This window comes from Rhinatrema bivittatum, chromosome 3 (genome assembly GCF_901001135.1).
Source record: "Rhinatrema bivittatum chromosome 3, aRhiBiv1.1, whole genome shotgun sequence".
NCBI classification, from domain to species: domain Eukaryota; kingdom Metazoa; phylum Chordata; class Amphibia; order Gymnophiona; family Rhinatrematidae; genus Rhinatrema; species Rhinatrema bivittatum.
Window position 1 is genome coordinate 160,977,105 of NC_042617.1, and position 21,885 is coordinate 160,998,989.

General features: G+C 42.2%; 1 protein-coding gene across 4 annotated transcripts in view; it reads right to left on the minus strand.

Annotated features, from left to right (window-relative positions):
• Positions 1–21,885, minus strand: part of TTC27 (tetratricopeptide repeat domain 27) — a 521,976-nt gene that overhangs the window by 70,791 nt on the left and 429,300 nt on the right. For 3 of the 4 annotated variants that reach the window (XM_029593892.1, XM_029593893.1, XM_029593894.1), the window contains exons 13-14: positions 20,441–20,668; positions 322–420 (exon numbers count right to left, since the gene is read on the minus strand). In XM_029593892.1, the coding sequence (XP_029449752.1) occupies positions 322–420; positions 20,441–20,668 (327 nt within the window). The remainder of the gene's footprint in view (positions 1–321; positions 421–20,440; positions 20,669–21,885) is intronic. The other variant, XM_029593895.1, reaches the window with a different exon arrangement.

Here is a 21,885-nt window from a genome sequence, read left to right on the forward strand (position 1 = left end):
GAGAAGGATGGGAAACATTGCTCTAAACATATACGGTGGACCTGAGGAGAGCAGCTACTGATTCCTTAAAGTAGTAAGTGTTGAGATATATTAGATAAAACAGCATAAATTTATTAGGTACTTTTACACACTATCAACTCATGTTGTCTAGCGAGAAAACATAATTCACTCTGTTCCAGAACAAAGTAAAAGTTATGATCTCAGTGAACCAGAATCATGCTTGGCCAAAAAAAACATCTTATACTTTTCAGTAAAATTCTAACTACACCAGCCACCAGTATAAATCAAAGGAGGTAATAAGCATAGGCGAGCGATACTTACATCAGGTTCCAATGTCACACAGCGCTGGAATGCTTTTGCAGCACCTTCATAGCCTTCCAAAGCCATATAGGCACAACCCAAGGAAAACCAAACACCTAACTGAACAGAAGAAACAAGGTAAGAGAGGGATTCAGTACAAGAGAAAGAACTCGGAAACCGATCCAGTTGGCTGTATTAGAGTGAAAAGAATAGGAATCGGATGATCACATGAAGCCCTTTATTATGTGCCCGACTCTGGCCGAGTTTCGCTCGTAGAGCTGCCTCAGGGGCAACTACAACAAAACAATATACCAATAAATATCATAATTAGTAAATAAAAAATTAAAAACATTAAAACATGTATAGATGTATAAACTCAAATCATAAATAAATATATGTATAGATGTGTAAGATAAATAATATTAAACATGTATAAATACACTTATCAAATCATAATATACACTACATGTAAAAATGTAAAAAAGTATTTAAAAATAAAAACTTACAAACATATATAATTGTACAAACTCATGGATGATACAAAAATAAAACATTAAATGTATTACAACATTCAAATAGTGTAGACAAAAATAACAAAAAAATTGTTGTGTAGACAGAAATTACAATTTTTTTGTTATTTTTGTCTACACTATTTGAATGTTGTAATACATTTAATGTTTTATTTTTGTATCATCCATGAGTTTGTACAATTATATATGTTTGTAAGTTTTTATTTTTAAATACTTTTTTACATTTTTACATGTAGTGTATATTATGATTTGATAAGTGTATTTATACATGTTTAATATTATTTATCTTACACATCTATACATATATTTATTTATGATTTGAGTTTGTACATCTATACATGTTTTAATGTTTTTAATTTTTTATTTACTAATTATGATATTTATTGGTATATTGTTTTGTTGTAGTTGCCCCTGAGGCAGCTCTACGAGCGAAACTCGGCCAGAGTCGGGCACATAATAAAGGGCTTCATGTGATCATCCGATTCCTATTCTTTTCACTCCAAGAGAAAGAACTGCCTCATATTCTAGGAAAATATGTTTTAATTTGTTCATTGGGGTAGTCAGATTAAACAATGGAGGAATTACTTACCTGATAATTTTGTTTTCCTTAGTGTAGACAGATAGACTCAGGACCAATGGGTTTATGCTCACCTGCCAGCAGACTGAGTTGGAATCAGGTTTCAAAGCTGATGTCACCCTAGATTCACCCCTGCAGTGACCTCAGCCCTTCAGTATTCTCTTCAAAAGCCACTGTGGACATACTATTGAAAAAAAACTTGATTAAAAACCTGATTAAAAACGGATAACTGTAAATGTACTCAACCAAACGCTGAACCCCAGTAAGATTATAGATGGCCTTATCTAGGGACTGGATGACAGCTTACCTTATTGGAATCGATATCCACTCCATGGCCAAATCCTTGGCACCTTTCTTGGGCAGCCATGGGCGGGATGCTAAGTCCATCTGTCTATACTAAGGAAAACAAAAGTATCAGGTAAGTAATTTCTCCATTTCCTAGCGTGTAGCCAGATGGACTCAGGACCAAAGGGATGTACAAAAGCTACTCCCGATCAGGGCAGGAGGTTGCCCGCGGTCCGGTTAACATCGCCTTTGCAAAGGCTGCATCCTCCTGGGCCTGAACATCCAAGTGACAGAACCTGGAGAAGGTGTGGAAGGAAGACCACGTCGCCGCTCGGCAGATGTCGACGGAAGAAGGCAGTCTAGCTTCTGCCAATGAGACTGCCTAAACCCTAGTGGAATGAGCTTTAACTGAAGGGGTAATGGCTTTCTTGCCTCCACATAAGCTCCTGTGACCACCACCTTAATCCAGCAAGCTATGGCAGCCTGCAGAGCTGGCTCGCCCTGCTTCCTTCCACCATGAAGGACAAACAGGCGGTCCATCTTTTGGACCGGTTCTGAAATTTCCAGATACCGCACCAAAAGCCTACTGACATTCAAATGGCAGAGGAGGTGGTATTCTTATGCGTCCTTGGGCTTATCTAGGGATGGCAATGAGATGGACTGATTCAAATGAAACTCCAAGACTACCTTGGGCAAGAAGGATGGAATGGTACGAAGCTGTAACGCTCCTGGAGTCATCCAGAGAAAAAGGTTCCCGACACAACAATACCTGCAGTTCAGAGATGCGACTTGCCAAGCATAGAGCCACTTAAATGAAGAAAAGACTGTGCAGTAGCAGGAAGGAGGGCCCTACCAAAAACTCCAATACCAGATTAAGATTCCACAAGAGAACCGGCCACCATAGGGATGGCCGGAGGTGCTTCACTCCGTGCGCAGAGTAAGGTAACTATTACTGCCGCCAAATATCCTCGCTTCATCAAGTGAACCCTCTCAAGACAGAATTGAGTTGGATCCTCATGAAGGACTGGTCTCTGCTGTAGCAGGTCCTTGTGCGGTGGGAGGCACAGGGGTCTCCACCAGGAGTATCTACATGTCCGCATACCACGGATGCCTAGGTCAATCTGGAGCTACCAGTAAGACTAATCCCGTGGCGCTTGATTCTGCAAATGACCCTGCCCAGGAGGGGCCACGGAGGGAAGACATATAGCAGTTCCTCATCTAGTCAGGTCTGAATGACTGTATCAATCCCCAGGGTCAACTGATCTCTTCTGCGACTGAAGAATCGGGAAACCTTCGCATTATGAGATGTGGCCAGCAAGTCGATGGATTGGAGACCCCAGTGATCTAACAGCTGAAAGGCTTTGGCTGACGACGCTCACTTTCCTGGATCCAGACTCTCCCCTGCTTAGAGAGTCTACTCTGACATTTTTTCTGCAATGTGGGAGACTGAGATTATCTATAGATGTATTTCCGCCTATTCCATAAGAAGATCTATCTCCTGTGACACTTGCTGGCTTTTGGTTCCACGCTGGTGGTTGATGTAGGCTACCATTGTTGTGTTGTCCTACATTACGCAGACCGCTTAACCCTGGAGTATGTGGCTGAATTGTAGACACTCCAATCTGACTGCCAGGGCTTCCAGGCAGTTTAGGTTCCGGAAAGCTCTTCTTTGGTCCAACACCCCTGGGCCAAGAGTTCCTGACAGTGAGCTCCCCAGCCCCAGAGGCTCACGTCTGTCATGAGGACCAGCCAGTTCGGAGGGGACTGGGGTACACCCATGTCCAGATGAACTTCCTGTAGCACCATTGGAGCCAAGAGCATACTTACATCAATAATTGGAAGTGAATCGAATAGTCTTGAGACAGTGGGTTCTAACGTGACAGTAGGGAGTGTTGAAGTGGTCACATGTGTGTCCTCGCCCACAGCACTACTTCCAAGGTTGCCACCATCAAACCGAGGACTTGAAGATAGCTTCACATCGTCAAGCATATAGTGTTCATCAACAAACAGACTTGGGAATCAACTTCCTTATCCATGTGGTCGGGAGGAAGACATTGTCCTGCTTGGTGTCGAACAGGACTCCCAGATATTCCAAGGACTGGGAAGGGTTTGAGTCTGCTTTTGTCCAGGTTTACAACCCAATCGAGCTCCTGAAGCAAGGAGGATATTCTGTTGGTCATCTGGAAGATCTTCCATGGACTTTGCCCGAAACAACCAGTTGTCCAAGTATAGGTGCACCAGAATTCCCTCTTTTCTCAATGCTGCCACTACGACCACCATATTCTTGGAAATTGTCCTGGGGGCGGTGGCCAGGGCAAAGGGCAGTGCCCGGAACTGATAATGGCGACCCAGTACCGCAAAGCGTAGGAAAGGATGTTCTTGCCAGATTCTAATATGTCGGTAGGCCTCGGATAGGTTCAGGGATGTTAAGAACTCTCCTGATTATACGGCCATTATCACGAAAATGAATCACTCGTAGATGTCTGTTGACACTCGAGGTCCAGGATGGGGCAAAAGGAACCTTCCTTCTTGGGTACGATGAAATAGATGGAATAACGCCCCATATTTTCCTGTGGCGCAGGTACTGGGATTATAGCCCTCATCCTTAGGAGTCTTAACAGGGTAGTCTCCACTGCCTGCTTCTTGTGCTGTGGAGTGGAAAGGAGATGTCATGAATATGTCCCAAGCAGTGCTGAGAAATTCCAGTGCATATCCTTCTAGTATGACCTCCAGTACCCATTTATTCAAAGTGATCTCGACCCACCTTTAGTAGAAGAGGAACAGTCGACCCCTTATCTCGTTTCAAGGGTGGATCGGCAAAACTTCATTGGGGTATTTGGGATGAACCTGAACCCGAGCCTGACCCTCTCTTGGGCTGCCAACTCCCAAAGGACAGAGACCTATGAAATGTCAAGTTTCTGTAGGGGCAAAAGCATTGGGAGCCCCTAAATCGACCCCTCATGGGCCAGGGGCACTGTAACTATTTTCTCTTCTCTTCTGGAAGCCGGGGTACTGGACAGCTTTTCCAGTTCACTTCCAAAGAGGAGTGATCCTTTAAAGGGCATTTTTGTGAGATTTGCCTTGGAGGTTGCATCTGCTGACCAATTCTGCAACCATAGCTGTCTTATGATCACCACCACTGAAGCCACTCCTCTGGCTGAAGTATGGACTAGGTCCGAGCCCATGTCAGCTAAAAAGGCGGCAGTGGGTTCCATAACCGCTCTGGCATTCACCCCCGAGTCATCCACCTCTCGAAAAAGGAGCAGGCACAAACAAGCTACCAGGGCACAACAAGAAGCAATCTGTAAGGTCATTCTTATTTCATCAAAGGCCTGTTTAAGTATGGACTCTATCCGCCTGTCATGTGCATCCTTTAAGGCTGCTCCTCCCTCCACTGGGATATTTGTTTGCTTAGAGATGGCACAGACCAGCGAATCCACTTTAGGGAAATGCAAATGTTCTCTTACTGCCAGATCCAGTGGATATATATATATCCAGGGAAATCAGAATGGGATTCTTCTTTGGTTCCATCATAGAGTTCACCCCAGGAACTCCCAGCATCTTCAGGGTCTGGGAAATCAGGGCTGGCAATTAGTCTGTATGGAAAAACTGTAACATGGTCCGATACAGTTCTAAACTAGGGGGGGATTTCCCAATTTTCCAAAGAATCTGGATCCTCTTCTTCATCAATGCCATCCGGGTCCCTGCCAGGGATACCTTTGGAGAGTCGAGATATACCTCGAGACCTGCAGATGGGATTGGGAGAGGGAGGGCTTACTGGCTGAGGTTCTGTCCAGATAGGGGCAAGTGAGGTAGCAGACTGGTACGAAGGTTTGAAGGCCTTGAAAGGATTCCATCCAAGAGAAGGAGGCTGGGTCAATGCCTAGCCCAGGAGGTATTAGGATAGGTGCCACTAAATTTCCCTGTCCCATGGATGACCTAGTCCTGGGGTTACTCAGATCCGGAGTACTTCCAGTTAAGGATGTGGCTGACCCATCCTCTGAATGGGAGGAGCCGGGCTTAGCAAAGTCCGGGGAAGCCAACTCTCCCTGGCCTTCCTCACAGTGCTGACATAAGTAAGAATCCAGGTCAAACTGTGCAGCCCTAATATGACAAGCAGCACAGACAGAAAGGCGCTTATCTTTCTTTGCTGCCGGAGCCATTGGCGATGGGAACTCCGTGTTCAGACGGCTCGCACCTAAAATTTTATGCACACAGACTTTGGGTGCCTATGCAGGCTGCAGCAAGGTACATGCACAGCCCGTGCACTCGGCTTTGCTTGTATTCTGTGCCTAGTAAGTTGTGTGTGTTATGTGTGCATGTGATGTTATGCGCACAGCTTGTACGCGGTCTTATGCACACAGCATGTGCACAGAGTTGACACGCACTGTAGGTACCGAACCTGTATGGTGGGCAATACAGGCACAAAAAATGTGCGCAAGATGGCGCCGCCGCAGACTACCATGTGGTGGGCTGACCAAGCCTAAAGCAGGGCGTAGCCCACTGGGGCTTCTGCTCAACGCACTTGAAAGCCCACTGCCCCTTAGCCCAACGGGATCAGGAACAACGTTGGTATGGCGCACCAAGCAAGGAGACTGGAGAAAGTCTTATCGAAACCCCTCCAATATCTGAATCAGGAGAAAATCCTCTTCACTCTCTTTTATTTATAATATATATATATTTTTTTTTTATTTACCTGGGCTCAGTGCCTATTGGCTGAGTACAGAGATGGTCTCTGGCTGTGGGGGAAGAGGGCTTTGGCTTTCACCGCCGTGCTTGGCTTCCTGCACCTGCTGCCTTTCAGCTACTTCAGCAGCAAAGTACACACCGGAAACTAGCTACCGGACCAAAGCACACCTTTGAGGGATCTCAGAAATCACCTCAGGAACTCTCAACTGGGGGAGGGACCTTTAGGTTTCACCTCAGCACAGCGGGGTTCAATCAATCATTTCTCCAATTTAAAAATAGAATTTCTTCTTCCAAAAGGTACAGTGATCCTCATAGGGAAGCATGTCCGCATCTGCTGGAGACTGAGAAATACTGTAGGGCTGAGGTCACTGCAGGGGTGTATCTAGGGTGACGACAGCTTTGAAACTTGACTCCATCTCCATCTGCTGGCAGGGGTGCAAAAACCCATTGATCTTGACTATCTGGCTACACGCTAGGAAAACAGCTGGTTTTCAACTGGTTTTGCAAGGCATAGAGAATCAAAGTGGCTTGCCCAAGGCAACACAGAGTTGTGTGTGTGTGTGTGTGTAGGGGGAGGAGGTCTTGACAGCATGTCCTATATTTTTTCATGAATCACAGTCCTACACTAAAACAAGAGAGCAGTGAGTCACTCAGGCTGACTAACTGAAGTTAGACTGTTTCTATTTCCCAACCCTCCCAACCATCGCCCACCCACCCCTAGCTCATCCCTTAATTTATAGGGAGGTGCCACTTTCACAAAAAAAAAAAAAAAAAAAAAAAATCAACAAAAACATTGAGAATTCGATCAGACCCCGGTAGGCCACTACCAGACACATAGTGAATTCATTAATACATTTAAAGGACGTTAGACACATTCCTACTCCCATAGCAACCTAAAACTTAACTAGGAACTGATCAAAACTGAGATGAAGGCAGCAGTCCAGCAGCAAGAGGGGGGCTTCCCAGTCTTTTGCATCGAGTGTCACGTGTATGATTTTTTACCCACCGGTGAGAAGTTGTACATGTGCATGCGATGCAAAGAGCTCCTGGCTCTCAGAGAACGAGTCCGATCTCTGGAGGCTAGAGTAGCAGACCTGGAGGAGCTGAGGCAGACAGAGAGGTATATAGATGAGACCTTCAGGGACATAGTAGTCAAGTCCCAACTTCAGACTGGCAGCCCTGGTGCTGCCTTGGAGGAAGAAGGTCTCATGATGGGAGAGCACCAACCAGGTGCAGCAGGAAAGGATCCTGTAGCAAGGACCTGCTCTCCAGGTGATGCATTGTCCTTTCGCACTGAGGATATCTCCCCAAGGCCTACTGCCCGGAGGGAAGGGTTAGGTCGGCCGTCATAGTTGGTGATTCGATTATTAGGAATGTAGATAGCTGGGTGGCTGGTGGGCGTGAGGATTGCCTGGTAACATGCTTACCTGGTTCGAAGGTGGCGGACCTCACGCGTCACCTAGATAGGATTTTAGACAGTGCTGGGGAGGAGCCGGCTGTCGTGGTACATGTGGGCACCAACGACATAGGAAAATGTGGGAGGGAGGTTCTGGAAGCCAAATTTAGGCTCTTAGGTAGAAAGCTTAAATCCAGAACCTCCAGGGTAGCATTCTCTGAGATGCTCCCTGTTCCATGCGCAGGTCACCAGAGGCAGGCAGAACTCCGGAGTCTCAATGCATGGATGAGACGATGGTGCAAGGAAGAGGGATTCAGTTTTGTTAGGAACTGGGAACCTTTGGGGAAGGAGGAGTCTCTTCCGAAGGGATGGGCTCCACCTTAACCAGGGTGGAACCAGACTGCTGGCACTAACCTTTAAAAAGGAGATAGAGCAGCTTTTAAACTAGAACAAAGGGGAAAGCCGACAGTCGCTCAGCAGCGCATGGTTCGGAGAGAGGTATCTTTAAAGGATACTAATGATGCATCAGAATTAGGGCATCCCGACAGTGAGGTTCCAATAATTAGAAAAGTAGTCCAAGTGCCTGTAACTAAAAACTCACCTGAGCTAAAAAATTCTAACTTATCCCTATCAATTAAAAAGCAGAATGAAAATACAAAACAAAAAACAACTTTGAAATGTTTGTATGCTAATGCCCAGAAGTCTAAGAAGTAAGATGGGAGAATTAGAATGTATAGCAGTGAATGATGACAGACTTAATTGGCATCTCAGAGACATGGTGGAAAGAGGATAACCAATGGGACAGTGCTAAACCGGGGTACAAATTATATCGCAATGACAGAGAGGAGTACTCGGGAGGAGGTGTGGCGCTTTATGTCCGGGATGGCATAGAGTCCAACAGGATAAACATCCTGCATGAGACTAAATACAAAATTGAATCTTTATGGGTAGAAATCCCTTGTGTGTCGGGGAAGACTATAGTGATAGGGGTATACTACCGTCCACCTGGTCAAGATGGTCAGACAGACAGTGAAATGCTAAGAGAAATTAGGGAAGCTAACCAAATTAGTAGTGCAGTAATAATGGGAGACTTCAATTACCCCAATATTGACTGGGATGAAATAAATGATAGCTTTATGGAGCAGTTGGTTCAGGAATCGACGAGAGAGGGAGCAATTTTAGATCTAATTCTCAGTGGAGCACAGGACTTGGTGAGAGAGGTAACGGTGGTGGGGCCACTTGGCAATAGTGATCATAATATGATCAAATTTGATTTAATGACTGGAAGAAGAACAGTGTGCAAATCCAAGGCTCTCATGCTAAACTTTCAAAAGGGAAACTTTGATAAAATGAGAAAAATTGTTAGAAAAAAACTGAAAGGAGCAGCTACAAAAGTAAAAAAATGTCCAAGAGGCGTGGTCATTGTTAAAAAATACCATTCTAGAAGCACAGTCCAGATGTATTCCACACATTAAGAAAGGTGGAAAGAAGGCAAACGATTACCGGCATGGTTAAAAGGGGAGGTGAAAGAAGCTATTTTAGCCAAAAGATCTTCATTCAAAAATTGGAAGAAGGATCCAACAGAAGAAAATAGGATAAAGCATAAACATTGGCAAGTTAAATGTAAGACATTGATAAGACAGGCTAAGACAGAATTTGAAAAGAAGTTGGCTGTAGAGGCAAAAACTCACAGTAAAAACCTTTTTAAATATATCCGAAGCAGAAAGCCTGTGAGGGAGTCAGTTGGACCGTTAGATGATCGAGGGGTTAAAGGGGCACTTAGAGAAGATAAGGCCATCGCGGAAAGATTAAATGATTTCTTTGCTTCGTTGTTTACTGAAGAGGATGTTGGGGAGGTACCCATACTGGAGAAGGTTTTCATGGGTAATGATTCAGATGGACTGAACCAAATCACAGTGAACCTAGAAGATGTGGTAGACCTAATTGACAAACTTAAGAGTAGTAAATCACCCGGACAGGATGGTATACACCCCAGAGTTCTGAAGGAACTAAAAAATGAAATTTCAGACCTATTAGTAAAAATTTGTAACTTATCATTAAAATCATCCATTATACCTGAAGACTGAAGGATAACTAATGTAACCCCCATATTTAAAAAGGGCTCCAGGGCAATCCGGGAAACTACAGACCGGTTAGCCTGACTTCAGTGCCAGGAAAAATAATGGAAAGTGTTCTAAACATCAAAATCACAGAACATATAGAAAGACATGGTTTAATGGAACAAAGTCAGCATAGCTTTACCCAAGGCAAGTCTTGCCTCACACATCTGCTTCACCTTGAATACTGTGTACAATTCTGGTCGCTGCATCTCAAAAAAGATATAATTGCGATGGAGAAGGTACAGAGAAGGGCTACCAAAATGATAAGGGGAATGGAACAGCTCCCCTATGATGAAAGACTAAAGAGGTTAGGACTTTTCAGCTTGGAGAAGAGACGGCTGAGGGGCGATATGATAGAAGTGTTTAAAATCATGAGAGGTCTAGAACGGGTAGATGTGAATCGGTATTTTACTCTTTCAGATAATAGAATGACTAGGGGGCACTCCATGAAGTTAGCATGTGGCACATTTAAAACTAATCGGAGAAAGTTCTTTTTCACTCAACGCACAATTAAACTCTGGAATTTGTTGCCAGAAGATGTGGTTAGTGCAGTTAGTGTAGCTGTGTTTAAAAAAGGATTGGATAAGTTCTTGGAGAAGAAGTCCATTACCTGCTATTAATTAAGTTGACTTAGATAATAACCACCGCTATTATTAGCAATGGTAACATGGAATAGACTTAGTTTTTGGGTTCTTGCCAGGTTCTTATGGCCTGGATTGGCCACTGTTGGAAACAGGATGCTGGGCTTGATGGACCCTTGGTCTGACCCAGTATGGCATGTTCTTATGTTCTTAAGTCTCTCTTCATACAATTCAAAACAAATATACCCATTCCCTCAAATGTGCAATGATGTTCACGTTCCCTCGCATTCCTTTTCACTTATATTCCTATCTCTTATACTTTACAAGTCTCTCCTCATACACTGGTATATTGATGCAATGATGTTCGCATTTCCTCGTGTTCCTTTTCACTTATATTCCTATCTCTTATACCTTACGAGTCTCCTCATACACTGGTATATTGATGCAATGATGTTCGCGTTCCCTCGTGTTCCTTTCCACTTATATTCCTATCTCTTATACCTTACGAGTCTCTCCTCATACACTGGTATATTGATGCAATGATGTTCGTGTCCCCTCGCGTTCCTTTTCACTTAGGGGCAGATTTTCAAAGGGGTACGCGCGTAACCCCCGAAAAGCTGCCCCTTCCACTCCCTGTGCACGCAAGCCCAGGACGCGTCATTGGGGGGCGATCTGGGGGCGGGGCCATGGGTGTGGTTCCGGCCCAGGGGCGTTCCAGGGGCGTGGACGCGGCCTCCGGACCAGAGCATAGCGCGCAGGCATAACTTTTGAAATAAAGGTGGTGGGGGGGAATTAGTTAGGGCCAGGGGGCGGGTTGTTAGGGGAAGGAAAGGGAAGGTGGGGGGTGCCGGCAAGAAAGTTCCCTCCGAGGCCGTTCCGATTTCGAAGCAGCCTCGGAGGGAACGGAGGCCAACCCTGGATTTTAAAAGATACGTGCGTATCTTTTTAAAATCCGGCATACTTTTGTTTGCGCCGGTTGCACGAACAAAAGTACACGCGCGCGTACTTTTTAAAAATCTGCCCCTTATATTCCTCTCTTATACCTTACGAGTTTCTCCTCATACACTGGTATATTGATGCAATGATGTTCCTGTTCCCTTGTATTCCTTTTCACTTATATTCCTAATCCTCTCTCTTATGCCTTCGAGTCTCTCATCATACATTGGTATATTGATGTTCACTTTCCCTCAAGTATATGATGAAATTCGTGTTCCTAATTCATGTTCCCTACAAGGGACCCTTGTTTCGCCCACTTGGGCTTCGTCAGGGGAAACGTATGTATCTGATAACAACTGTAAGCTCACTATTAATCCAATTGGCTCCTGAATCTTAAATTTCTATGGAGCAAACAACCATTCGATGTTACAATCATTACAGGGAGTTTCCTGTATTCCAATATCAATTCAATAGGCTTCTATATCTTAACTTTCTAAGTAGCAAACCACCGTCCAATATTACAACCACTGTAAAAAAAATTTCCGTCAACATGAAGAGTTTTTCACCAGCATACCAAAAAATGCCAACACCATTCAGGAGTTGGTAATATTTATTATTTAGGGCCTGATTCACCACAGCTTTTTTCCCATTCTATGTATATGGGAAAAAAAACTTGAAAAATGAGGCCCTTAGTGTGTTAAAGAGACACTACATGCTGATAGCTGTAGGCAGCAGCTTGTCCATCCAAGTGAAAGTAGCTTCCATGTTGGAACGATACACAAGCAGATGGCTGGCTTGTCTCAAAACTGGTTTTGGTCTGATAACATCCATATTGTGTCGATAGCAGCAAAGCAATCCAGGCATCAGCAAGTTCCCCATTTTCCACTATAGAGATGTCTTGCACTGGTCCTTTTGAACTAGCACAGAATATGCTTCCTGTAGCAGCAGCAACTTAAAGTCACTCAACGCATGGGAGTCTAAAACTTGTCATTCAAACTTGGAGGAAATCTTTTACCTGATTGGACTTTTGATTATCTTGAATTTTAAGCATGGGGTTACTCATAATTCACAGCAAAATTCTGAACTTTGACGATGTATCACAGGGGTGGCCAACTCCGGGCCTCAAGAGCCACAAACATGCCAGGTTTTCAGGCTATCCACAATGAATATGGATGAGATATTTGCATACAATGGTGGCAGTGCATGACAATCTACCTCATGTATATACATTGTGGATAGCCTAAAAACCTGGCCTGCTTGTGGCTCTTGAGGACCGGAGTTAGCCACTCCTGATATATCATATAATCCAATTCCCAAACTCTCATTGGTAATGTTTATTTTGTATAGTAAAGGGCCTTCAGTATACAGCATGCCAAAGTCCAGTACATGAAAACCTATTCAGAGGCAATTTCTTTATTGCTGTCTTCTCTGCCTTTGGTGCTGATGTTCTGTAATTCCATTTTTTCCACTGCCCTATCAGCCAGCTGTCATCACATGGAAAAGCAAGCTTTAAAGAGAATGAGTGCTTTTCCTCTGACATGCTCGTACTCTTCCTTCCTATGTATGAGTCAGAAGAGCAATAAATATTTCTTCTGGGATGGATGAAATATGGAAGAGATATGAAAAATTCTTCGTAGGAGAAGAAGCTACAGTGTGCCCTTTGTTTGATATGTGAGGAAAGAAAACTTTATAAAAATAGCCTCATTTAATGAAGCCTTGCAGTCTTACCCTTCCCTATGGTCTTGCCAAATCAAACCAACTTTTTTTTTTTTTTTGTCCCAGTGAGCCAAGCAATTTTACTTGGCTAGACCTGGTTCCAAGTCAGATATATTTCTGCATAAATTATTAGCATTATAAATAGCAGAACCAACCAATTACCATGATGTACCACTTTCTTCTTGGAAGGCAAATTGCCATCAGCTTCTTTATACTCTAGAGTAAAAGACTAGCTGCATCTTGTAGCATCTATCCTACTGTTTAAAACGAGCCCTTGTTTAATGTTGGATAAATCACCTACTATTCTACCTCTTCTCCAATGTCAGATATGAAAAACGGCAAAATTTCCATACCAGCTGCTTGAAATAACTACTGAGCTTTTCATTAAAGTTTGTGCTTCTCCCCACTTCCCAAGTCCCTCAAGATTTGCACCCTTTTAATAAACTGGATGCTACATTTCCCAGTTATGCACGTTACATTTAGCATGTTAACCAATACTAACTGTGGATTTTAACACAGCCTACTAAAACACCTTAATCTCTCTTTTATATACATTAAAATAAATTTTACTAGGCTAGGTTAGTCATATGTAAGTAAGTGGGTTTTCAGTTACCTAAAGTACACACATCCTTTCACAAAGCACAAAAACTCTGATGCATTCTGCAGAGCTTTTCGGGGGGGGGGGGGGGGGTATTAAATGCATATCATATATTTTACACGCATAGGCAGCACAACTGTTTTGCATTCCCTAAATGTACACATGTACAGCATACTTAGCATCATAACAACCCTATTTCCAAGATCAATTTAGGAGGGTACCTACTGTTTAAAAATCGGCTTGTTTTGTATGGGCTTAAAGGTATGCAAACAATTTTGCTGTTAGGCGCCCTATTGTAAATTTAGCCTTCCATCTTTCAACTGAAGCATTTTCAAAAACGGGAATGTTTTAAGTCTAAGATGGCTCTGAACCCTCTTGAAGACTATGCATGTTGTTTTGGAGGGGGAAAACACACTAAGAAAAAACAAATTCAAGCTATGGAAGGAACTTTTTCCTTATGTTATTTTCAAAGGGAAAGTAAGTGTATACTTTTTCTATTAGTGCAAAAGTTGTAGGGGAAAAGCATCTGAACTTTGCAACTACCAGGAGATATTTGAAAATTACCCACTTTATAGATCCCTGATCCATGCATTTTATTCTTTTTGTAGGACATCTTGCAGTAAGAGACAAAATAAAACAAATCACTTCTTGAAACTTAAGCAAATTATATTAAGTATCCTTTAAGTGCTACATCCAGTGCACATCTGTCTAAGGCTGAAGGAGTCCAATTCCTTATAAAATTATGCTAGTCTGCCCCTCTTCCAGCAAAGGGGCTGGACACATCCATGACATACATCTACCTCAGGTTAAAAACCTGGAACTTCCTGATATTCTTGCTGGAAATTTGGAGATGACTGTGAGAAAGAAAATCTCATGCCTCTTCCCTCTTTCGCCTGAAACTGGAAAAGGGGCCATAAAAACCGGGTCTTCCCAAACATGTCTTGGTGGCCCCCACAGCCAGTTGGATTTTCAGGATATCTGCAAGGAATCTGCATGAGATATATGTGCATACATTAAAGGCCCAGCACATGCACATTTATCTCATGCATATTCATTGCAGACATCCTGAAAACCCAGCTAGTTCTGGGGTCACCGGGACAGGTTTGGAAAGCCCTGCATAAGAACATAAGACTTGCCATACTGAGTCATACCAAGGGTCCAACAAGCCCGTTATCCTGTTTCCAATAGTGGCCAATCCAGGTCACAAGTAGATGGCAGGATTTTTTTGATTCTGCCAATTATTTTAACAGTGCTTCGAGAATTATTATTTTTTTTTTTTTTAAGAAGAAATCTTAAAATGGAAATTGTGCAGATTAGAGAAGGCATCAGCTGTCCCATGAGACAATCAAATCACTCCTCTTGCTGAAAACAAACTGGACTGACTCAGCCAGAACACTTGTCATATTGTAGATCGCATCACAAAGGTAACTTGGAGGTAATCACTGAGAGAAAAGCTTTGGAAAAGTCCATGTTAGATGTGCTCATTAATAATTGATCAGGGAGAAGAAATCCACTTTACTAGAACTCAGGATCTAAGCTGATGAGATGAACATGTGAGTAGCTGTACCAATCGTCTTAAAAGGCTCCCTTTATGGCCGAGGCTGACTAAGCATCAGCAATTGCTATAAAATTGGTTGAGCCAGCTTTTCCTTTGGGAATCCTGACTCCTTTTACCAGACCCTACCTGGTTAACTGGATAAAGGGCAAGGCTGTACTCTGAGAAAACATTTTGACTGAATTCTTCCTGCAATAAAAAGGTATCACCTTATATTTTTTGTTTATTGACCTTTATTCCAGCCTTAAGAAATTTTATCTGCCACTGCTGAATGAACAGGAACAATCTTTTATGTTTTCTTAGAACTTGAAAAGACAGGGTCTGCAGATGGTTTCTTTGGCTCCCTCAACTCCAAAGATAAAATGGCAATAATTCTTCTAAGAAGAAAGCCCATTACCTCAGAATGAAAAGGTTTTGGAGAGTGTTTTCAGTAGTTACGCATGTCTGAATAACAACCCCCCTCTTCGAAATCTGAAACAGAGTCATCAATCTCTTGGCCCTCAGTAGCATCCAAGTCTAAGAGCACTGTGAGATTCTGGGTATCTTAACTTATTCAGATGTTTAGATTTTCTTTAGCTTACCTGGGGAAACTTGTTTCTCCTTCTGGAAATGTTCCAGAATAATCTTACTTTGATCCAAGTTATTATTGTGGAAAGGCAATACTATTATCTTTAGTCTGTTCAATGAAATTGAATCCACCACTTTCTTATTCTTTGCTTTTTTGTTATTCCCTTTCATTTGAACATTATTTTGCATAGTAATGAAACAGAACCACACCATTCATAATTCCTCAACACAAAGAATAAGATTTAGAAAGACTTTTGTTTTGCTTTCTTTCCTATCCTTATTAGAATGTCTAACAGGACTGTGAAAAAAGATATCCAAAATAACCTTAAAACATTGAAAATATCCCAGTATTAATAGAGAACAAAATCTGAAAACAGTGAAAAAAGTCCCAAAATTAATGCTAAAAAAGCAAAGTTGCTTACTTGTAAAAGGTAATCTCTAAATAAAAAGCTTCCTGCTTATATTTACATTCATCTAGCACCACTACCGATCCCACCCTTGACCGCTGGAAGAGAGAGGGTTAGAAAATACTACTCTATTTCCACATTTCTGCATCCCACTCATGATTTTATAAACTTCTAAGATTTCTCCTCTAAGTTTTCTCTTCAAGTTGAAGAGCCCTAACCTGTTTAGCATTTCTTCACAGGGGAAGCCATTCCATCCCCTTTATCATTTGTGTTTCCCTTCTCTGTATTAGGATGAGAGAAAGGTTTATAGTCTGCTCTCACACCAGATGACAAACTACCTCCATCTGAAATCCTCCCAGAAGAAAATGAGACACCTCATTCAAAAAGCCATGAAGTCACTGAATTACATGTGTCAATATCCAGCCAGGATCTGTATACATTTTTCTGTTAAGAATAGAAAACCCAATCTTGATCTATTTTCTGAGAAATAGTTTAGAATTGGAAACAAAATTGGTATTGGTCAAAAAGGAGTCATGGGTATTGTAGCTCCCTGGTCTGTTCTGAGTTTTATCAAAATGTTTGCTACTAAGAATATTGTAGGCTAGGCATAGTGTCCCTCCAAAAATGAGACTTTTGATCACCTCCTGCTCAGCACTATCAAAAACAGATCTACCCCAGATATGCCTCATTGGAGAAAGATTTTGTTTACTACATCCTGGTTTAGGGAACATTTGTGGTGGGTCCCATTTACAACTTAAGTCTAACAGGATTTTGTCCTTCCTCAAGTAAACAACTCATAGCATCACACCTTGTCTGCTTCCTGACACAGGAGGATGATCCCGGTATCCCTGTTTATTTTATTGAGGTATAACAATTGTCAGGACTAAGTATATTTTTGTTGGCTATTTATCTCTGAAAGTCTTTAGAGTGCTCAATACTGCCCTTTAACTCCAGCTGATTTGTGTGTAGAGATTTTTTACATGCAGGTTCGAGGGCCCGAATGTCAAGCACTTTTAAGTGGATTTCCCAGCTCAAGTTGGATATATCTGTGGTGAGAACTGTTCAGTGAAGGACAATTTGGAAGGGTATTTCCTTTGTTAAATTGGAATGGAAAAACTACCAAGAAACAATGTCTTTCAGCTCTATTCTAACATAGATATGATCCTGAAATACCTGCTTGACTTGATTCTACAGAGACTCCCAAGTACATTGGAGTTGCCTCATACAGAGGTTACCATGGAAGCCTTCAAGCCAGCATTCTTATCACAAATGAAGGTGATGTCTATTCATTCTGAATTCTCTCTCCCACTGCAGCCACAAAGATACCAACTGTATTCTTGGAAAGTGTATCTAGCAGAGCCACAATTAATACAAATTGAAATGATGGGATTTGAGGTAATTGAAATCAACCATAGTGATCGTACTGCCCATATGGGGACTCTGTGCCTGAGATATGCTCTTGATCAGTCAATTATAAAGGTAGGGAAAGACATCCCCCCCAATCTTGCATAAATAAACCATGATAATAGCTAGGCATTTAGTGACTGGAGAGTTGCCAATGTAACCCCAATATTTAAAAAGGGCTCCAGGGGTGATCTGGGAAACTATAGACCAGTGGGCCTGACTTCAGTGCCAGGAAAAATAGTGGAAACTATTTTAAAGATCAAAATCGTAGAGCATATAGAAAGACATTATTTAATGGAACACAGTCAACATGGACTTACTAATGGGAAGTCTTGCCTAACAAATCTGCATCATTTTTTTTGAAGGGGTTAATAAACATGTGGATAAAGGTGAACCAGTAGATGTAGTGTATTTGGATTTTCAGAAGGCGTTTGACAAAGTCCCTCATGAGAGGCTTCTAAGAAAACTAAAAAGTCATGGGATAGGAGGCAAAGTCCTTTTGTGGATTACAAACTGGTTAAAAGACAGGAAACAGAGTAGGATTAAATGGTCAATTTTATCAGTGGAAAAGGGTAAACAGTGGAGTGCCTCAGGGATCTGTACTTGGACTGATGCTTTTCAATATATTTATAAATGATCTGGAAAGGAATATGAGTGGGGTTATCAAATTTGCGGATGATACAAAATTATTCAGAGTAGTTATTTATTTATTTTGGATTTTTTTTATATACCGAAGTATAGCGTTCTGTCTTCACTCCGGTTTACATGAGAACAACAAAATACATATAGTTAACTTAGAACCTTGTGTAACATTCTAACCGAAATTTTATATGAATACGATATTACTTAATAGAACTATTAAGTCATTCCTTGAAAGAGCAAATAAACCAAATTAACAAAGAAAGTGTTAAACAAGAGTCTTGATTGATCGGCGATAGGGGTCTGAAAAGTAGATCGGAGCATGTTGGGTGGGGCAGGTCAGGTCTTAAGGTGGGTTAGGTGGGGAAGAGGGAAGGTGGATAGAGGGGGGGGGGCTTAGGGGGTGGGAGGCTGTGTGGGGTCGGGGAAGGTGTGTCAAAAAGAGGGGTCGTCGACGTGTAATGGATCAAGATGTGTGTGTATTACTTAGCCCACGCCGTCTCTGAACATTTGGCTGAATAACCAAGTCTTTAGCTCTTTTTTGAAGGATTTGATGTCGCAAATTGATCTTAAGTGTTGTGGTATGGCGTTGTAGAAAACGTTTCAGTTTTTAAATTATTGTTGTGAAGATATTGTACCATATAGAACTGAGGGGCAGTAAGCATGGAGTCTTGGAAGACTTTCTTGACAAAATCATCTAACCTATGGTCCTTCCCGGGAAATGAATCTGAAAGAGTTCTTGCCTCTTTTTTGTCAGGGAACACTAAAATGTTCTGTGGTGAGCAGTGCAGCAAGGCAACTAAAAGTAGGAAAACAAGAGAATTAAAAAAATAAAACTTTTGAAAAAATATAAGTAAAGAGAGAGTACACATCTGTGCTGTGCTCAGACAAAAAAGGACTAGGGGGCACTCCATGAAGTTAGTAAGTAGCACAGTTAAAACTAATCGGAGAAAATTCTTTTTCACTCAATGCACAATTAAGCTCTGGAAATGCTGCCAGAGGATATGGTTAGTGCAGTTAGTGTAGCTGGGTTTAAAAAAGGTTTGAATAAGTTCTTGGAGGAGAAATCCATTAACTGCTATTAATCAAGTTGACTAATAGTCTAATTTTAAAAAGCCCGCATGTGTAAAAAATGGGGATTACACGCGAGGCCAAGCCTTGCGTGTGCCTCACACATTTTAGAAGAGGCCCAGCCAGGTGCATAACCCTCATTACACGCAGATGTGCCGGGTCCTGCAAAAGGGGCAGGGAGGAGTGGGGGGGGGGGGGGGGGCCGGGACAGCGCCATTAGCCACTGTCCTGGGGAAGCGGGCGCCAGCAGCTGGATGGCACGTGGAGATTACTTCTGCTCCAGAGGAGCAGTAAGTAATTGAACAAAAAAAAAATTTGAGTAGCTAGCAAGGGGTTAGGAGTTGGGGAGGAGAGGGGAAAGGGTAGGAAGGGGTATACGGAAGTCCTACTTGCATTGCCTTTTAAAATTCCGCCCCCTCCCCGTGCGCGTGGTGGCCACCCGCACGCACAGATGTTAAAATCCGCATGTACCTGCGGATATCGTATTTTATAATATGCGTGTGTTATAAAATAGCCACATCCATGTGCAAGCGCTGAGAACCGCAAGCGGGTCTTAATATCAACCCCTTAAGGAATAGCCACTGCTATTACTGGCATCAGTAGCAAGGGATAGACTTAGTTTTTGGGTACTTGTCAGGTACTTGTAGCCTGGTTTGGCCTCTGTTGGAAACAGGATGCTGGGCTTGATGGACCCTTGGTCTGACCCAGTATGGCAACTTCTTATGTACTTATGGCTCACAAGGCAATACCCACTCAGGAACGTCTGCATATGCTCAGTAGAGCTCAAAGCTCTACTAGCTAGGAGAGAGAATTTAGTTTGGTGCCACTGGATGACGTCACCCACATGTCATGGGTAATTCAGCCTAGTTATCAATGGAAAAATGTATGGGTTAAGTTGGGAAAATGGAGGCAACATTTTTTTTTTTTACACTAAATACATTAATTTTTTTAAATGTCATCACTCATTTGGGCTTAGAACTACAAGCCCAAAATGTGGATATTAATTTAAAAAAATTATACAACTAAAATACAACAAAAAATTGCCAAAAGATGTAGTTTATTTTCTGACCTGCATGGGATTAACTTTTACTGACTGTTCAAAGCACTCCGCACATTCTTTGAACTCCTTATTTCGAAGATGGAGGAGACCCTTTGAGCGCTGGGCACGGGCACTGCGATGCTTGGACAATTCCCAGGCCTTGTCGTAGTACTGGTGATCCCGCAATACATCACCAAGCAAGCAATACAAATTAGGAGTTTCCTTTTTCTTTAGTTCTTGCCTCAGAATTTTTTCTGCCTAATTGGAAAAAAAAAAATCACACAGATGAGAACAAAATTTACATTTATTAACAATATAATGGCATTTATGGATCACAAATGCATTATTTATAAAGGCATACATTTTGAACCCTTGCTGTAAGGGTGGTGTGGGTTTTGAACACCAGCCCTGGAGGTGGTGGACCACAGCTCTGTAGAGCAAGCTATTTTACCCATGAGGAATTGGGGGTAAACCCTGTAGTGTTTTTACCTTTCCGGGATGTTCTTAAGTGTCAGCCAGCAGAGAATTCTCTGCGACAAGGTTATGTGAACTGGACTGGGTCTCTCTCTGTTAGAAAGCACACGTTTTGTTTCTTTCTTTGTTTTCTGCTTTAAAGAGCATCAACTGAAAGCACAGATATTGTGTGTTTTGTTAGACCCAAACAATATGTTGCAGTTCATAACCAGTACATATGGAAGAAAAAAATCCAGTTTCCATTACTATATAAGGTATAGTTCTCATTTAACAAAAACTGAGTAGAAAATACATTCCATTTGTGTTTCAAACATTCTGATTGAGAGCTTAGTTGGAAAAAACTTGAGTAGTGAGTCACATATCTTCTATATAATATTTTCTTTACTTGTTAGTTTGGGGTTTTTTTTCCAGGAAATGAACCACCACACACCTGTCCAGGCCACCAACTTTCAGAGACAGAATGACATACAGGAACTTGGATTTCCCAGAGCCAGCATTCAGACAGAAAGCATTCTCCCTTCAGATCTCCTGTCTGCTTCCAGCAGTCTCTCATCCACCCTTGCCCATCTGATACCTAAGAATGCTCTCTTGTCTTATGGTAAGAGATTTATAGCCAACAACTTATAACAAACCGAAGTGACAAAAACACTGGACTATTCATTATCTATAGAACTCAGGAAAAAGACCTTAGAATCACTGTGGAAAATACATTGAAATCCTCAATTCAGTGTGCAGCAGCAGCAGTCAAAAAAAGCAAATAAATGTTGTAAATTATTCAGAAAGGAAGAGAGAATTAAACTATTCTAATGCCTCTGTATTGATCCATGGTGTGACTGTACCTCGAGTACTGTGGTCCAAGAAAACAAAGAGGTAGGCGATCTATGATACCGCAGGGTAAACACAAAAAATAGATGCCTGGATCTTTTTCCAACACTTTATTGATGCAGAGACGTGTCAAATAAAAGTGCCCGACTCAGGCCAAGTTTCGCAGCCTTTCAGCC